This window comes from Athene cunicularia (genome assembly GCF_003259725.1).
Source record: "Athene cunicularia isolate RWA chromosome 1 unlocalized genomic scaffold, athCun1 chr1_part2, whole genome shotgun sequence".
In the NCBI taxonomy this organism is placed as follows: Eukaryota; Metazoa; Chordata; class Aves; order Strigiformes; family Strigidae; genus Athene; species Athene cunicularia.
Genome location: NW_020799092.1, coordinates 54645268 through 54650267, shown reverse-complemented (window position 1 = coordinate 54650267; position 5000 = coordinate 54645268). Strand labels below are relative to the sequence as shown.

The 5000-nt window shown below is 35.9% G+C and overlaps 1 protein-coding gene across 1 annotated transcript in view; it reads right to left on the bottom strand.

The window, feature by feature from the left end:
• The window catches only part of FOXP2 (forkhead box P2), a 373136-nt gene that overhangs the window by 64680 nt on the left and 303456 nt on the right, over positions 1 to 5000 (bottom strand). The window contains exon 6 of the mRNA XM_026868109.1: positions 853 to 990. Within this exon, the coding sequence (XP_026723910.1) occupies positions 853 to 990 (138 nt within the window). The remainder of the gene's footprint in view (positions 1 to 852; positions 991 to 5000) is intronic.

Here is a 5000-nt window from a genome sequence, read left to right as displayed (position 1 = left end):
GTACTCATCCACTTGCAAGAAACCTACAAGTCACTAAGGCCAAACTAAACTGTCTTTTTCTTAGGGGAAAAAAGTAATTAATCTGTCAATCTGTTTAGTGTGATGCTGGATTCTCAACTGAAGGTGAATTGCCTGTAATGATCATGGCACTGAATATTAAAGTGTTTAAACATACAGCAATTGAGCTATGACTATGACAAACAGACACATCATTTTCTGTATGACAATTAAGCACCCAACCAAAAATTCACTCTGTGTTACACTGAGGTACTGATCACTGACACTATCTTTATTGTACGAATAACAAGTTCATGCATTCTTCACTTAGCTGCCAGATTTTGTGCTAAGAAAACAGCAACCTCCTTCTTCTTTTTAGCCTTATTTGGGACAAATGTTTTGGATGTAAAAACATAAAATAGAAATTTTTTTTTTTCCCATGATGAAACAAGCTCAAATTTCATAACCGCATACCATTATGTCACTAAAGGGAGCACTACGGTGTTACGAATTTTAAAGCAACAATTATCTGCAACTCTATTTGCACTTCCTTTGGCAAGTCTACAATTAAAATGTGCCTAAGCACTTGAAAATTTAAATATCAATTTGTTCGGTATTTGTAATGAATCTGCCACTGCTGCTGTTGCTGTTCTTAATATATTTAATGTTTCAAAATCACAATTTCACACTTCTGCAATTAAAACAAGAAATTTAAAGACTGAGAAGTTTCACATTTATTTTCATTCTTTTTGGTGTAATGAGCGACAAAATATGACAAAATAAGACCCATAAAATCTGGCTGACACTTGTGTGAATGCCCTGTGCTAACGGTCCAAAGCAGGTAACCAACATTACCTGCTGCAACATAACTGCTTGCTGCTGCTGGAGAAGTGCTTGAAGCTGCTGTGGAGACAACACTTGCTGCTGGAGAATCTGCTGCATTTGCTGAGGGGTGATCACCTGGGGAGTCATCATGGCCACTGACACAGGTACCTGCACAGGGAAAGAAAGATATCATCGTCAAACACATTTTAGTTTGCCTGCACCGCAGCTGTACGTCTTTTTTATTTTGTACCGAAGATGGACCATAATTTTTTACATAATATTTATCACTGCAAAGTTCCAGTTTCAGTCAGAATCTGTTATTTTAAGAGCACAGTACTGTGGCACTCTATTTCCAGAGGCATCAGATTCGATCAGACTCAAGCTTTATGTTTCACATCTCTTATGTATTCCTGCAAGAAATTTAAGCATTGGCTAGTACAAATGTGTATTTAAAAATAAATGATCACATGGCAGGGCTCTCAACACTTCATAATCAATCATCTTATCAAGTGTCATAATGTTACGAATAGAAAAATCTATTGAGACTGTTTCAAAAGGTATGATTAAAACAGACAGCAAAATAAGTATCTTAAAGTAGTAAATGTTTTACACAATTAAGACACTTAGCCTAGAAAAATATTTGCGCAATACATCAGTATAAGAAAACCTTTCTTGCTTGGCTAGTCTTTTAAGGAAGTCTGATTTATACAGGAATAAAAATGCCATGGACACATCAAGAGTACGGAGCAAGGACCATCACCTCCATCATCTGGTCCCTGCAGAGAGTAATGTGTTTTCAGTCACTCCTAACTGAAAAGCGAAAGTTGTGAGACCTTGTCATGAGATTATTAGTTTGTCCACTAGACTCTAAGAATGCATTTTTGTGTAGGTGCTGTTTTGGACATGGCTTTATTTTCCATTATACACTGAGATGAAGTGTCTACATATGCATAAACACTTACAGGCTATCAGGAATATACGCATGAATGTGAAAGACATGGCAAGTATGTGTGGTTGCATACGTAGAGAAAAGTCCTGTGGTACGTGCTGAGCCACTGCAGCAGACGCTGTGTGAGACCATTGCTTGAGCTAACCAGGCCACAGTCAAACAGCTGTCAGCAGGCCAAGTTTTCTACCCATGAAAAAGCAGCCACTTTTGCTTGTCTAGCAAAATTCAAATGTTTTTTCTGTATATAATAGCAAGCTGGCATATAAATACTGCTTTGTGAGATGTCTGTAGGACATTCCAACCATCTGTAAATCAGCAAAACCAATATTATTATTAATAAATCATGAAAAATATCTTAATAAGAAGAACTTTTCTAATATTTCTATTACCTTAATCTATCCCGAAAGACTTTGTATAAAGGTAACACTTAGAGAAAATAAGAAATCCAAGTCTGCTGAAGTTTACTTTTAGAAGAAATTCCTTCATCTAATATTACACAGAATACCACTTTTCACACAATTCACCACAGCATAAATTATGGTCTTAAAATACGGACTAATTAAGAGTCTGAAAGTAAAATTACCAGACATTACTAAAAAAGTCTGATACTTTTTTTTGCAAACAAGTTAATTTTAAGAATAAATATTCTGAAGGTCTTACTCTAAAATACAAGTGGAAATGACAAATTGGAATGTCCACTTTAAAATCAGACACTTGTGGAGAGGAATTTTAACTCAGCTATCACTGGACTTCTTCTATAGTCAAAAGAATAAAGAAATCCCAAGGAAGGTTTATCCAATCTAGTTTAGGCATCTTTTTTAGAATAGGACTAATCCCTCTCTGAATGTGCCTGTCTCTCTCCATTGAGTGTAGACTCACTTTGAGTAGACACCTAACTTTCAGATGGTTAAGGCTGGTTGGCACACCTCATGACACCTAGAAGTTTTGTAGTACCTGAAACACCACATCTCTGTGCAATAATGTTTTATTCTAATTCTACCTAGTCATAAGGGCAGGACAAACAAGTCTTTACAACTTTGGGATGCATAAGCAAAGAGTAAAATTCACTGACTGGTGTCTGTGTTCAATTCCACCTGAAGTCAGTAAGAATTTCCTGTTTACGTGAGATTTGAACTTGCCTTCTTGTAACAATTTTGCCTCAGTGATGCTATTCAACTACCACGTCACAGAAATGAGAAGGCAGAGTGGAAGACGGACACCTTCCCAATTAAACCATTACCTTTAACCTTTAAACCCTACAAGAATTTTCCAAACTTACATGGTTACTACTGTAATATATAGCAAATGTTGAAGATGTTACACACTTGTTACTCCACTTTTACTCTTACCTTTACTTCCCCTCTATCCTTCCTGGCTTGTTTTATTTGGAAACACAGAAGTAAAAATTCTGATATAAACAGAGTGAAAATCAACTTAACTCTGTAAGTGGCACTGATTTATTCATGCTCTGTGCTAAAGACTCAAGCCTGTAAGATGTGCAGTAAGACTCGTGCTGCCGCAAGAGCCCTCCATTCCTCAGTCTGAAATACATATTTCCCTCCACCAGGCATATTTTTGCTAGCCTTTGCAGTATCTGCTTTGAATATCCCTCTATACTTGCTCTAATATTTGGAGACACACCTGCTTTGCAATATACTCTAACAAGTTTTCTCTCCAAATTTCTTTTTCCTGTATTTTTACAACAATCATTTTCAACTGTATAAGCTGAAGCAGAGAACCTAATACACCCATTTGTCAGGATGAAAGACAAAACCCTGAAAAAAAAATAGCAGTCGAGATCATGAGTAAAAATACACATTTATGTATATAATATTGCCTTTAACAGAATTTTATGTGACCATACATGTGTTTATCACACCTGATACATATCTTCCACAGATAAAGGACAAGGCATTTTAAAAACTGTTTGAATTTTAAATTAGTGAAATGTATTAAGCAAAGAGATTTCTCTAATTGTAATTAGGTAATATAAATTGGTACATTTCACAGCCTTCAGTGATACACCAGACTGCATTTCATTTCCTACTGGCATAGTGTTACTGTGCTATCTGGGTTGGAAGATTATCAGAAACCTGCTATTTTATGGCCAATTATGTGCATTAGGTGTATTTCTTTGGTTTTGTGTCTGCACTTTTCAAGATTTCTGATTTGATTTTACAAAAAATACAGTGAAGAGGCAAACACTGAGGCTTTTTCATAGAAAACTCTCAATGTATCTGAAGTCAGTTCAGGTAGAGGACAGTAGAGGGACCCAGTGAAAAGATACAATCAAGTAAATTATGTGGTTCATTTGAGTGGGCCGCAAACTCCCAACAAATTTTCAGTCAGATCTCTCATGAAAAACTAAAGAGACAAAGTGAAAGGGGATTTATGACCAACCCATTTGTTACAAAGCGTTCTCAAAAAAATTGAACTCTCAACTCTGTCATGAAGATGACTTGGTACAGCAACCCTACAAAACACAATGGGTCAGACAGCCTCTGAGGAACACATACATTTGTTGGCTCCATGATGGACCTTGATGGAGAGGCTTCATGTTTTGAAGAGTTTCTCATGTTTCTGATGTAAACTGTTCTCCATTTCTTTAGATTAGTTTATAAATTCTGCTAAATACTATTACACATACATAAACAAACAAATTTTTAACACATCTAAAAAGCATTTCAGGCAAAAACAACTGTAAACTGCTTTATTACTACATGTGAATGCACTAAGGGAAATCAGATAGATGAAAATGGCTGCAGAAATGAAGACAGAACTTCTCTGAAGATCAACAAATCTGTGTTTTCCCCAGATCAATTTAACAGAGAAATGGTGTTGGCTGAACTTGTGTATTTAACACCACTCTTCTACCATAACAGAAAGATCCAGCTTTACCTGTAAAGAAATTTGCAAGGCAAACAGTCATCTACTGTTCCTATGAACTAACTGATAACAGGAATCCTACAAATCTACATTTTTATGTTACCTATAAAAAACATACTCCTAATGGCACAAATGAAAGGCAGCATAAGTAGCCTGCACCTTCAGTAAGCTGCTTCATTTCTGAGAAGCCTTGAAAAACTGCATATATATTTTCAAGAAATGTCAGCCAACCTGACTTTGATTAAAAACAAATACAACCAAAGGAAACACACTATTCCAAATTCCTCTTATTTTGCAAGTCAGGTATTGATAATGAAAATTACATGCAGAAGTTGACCTTAGT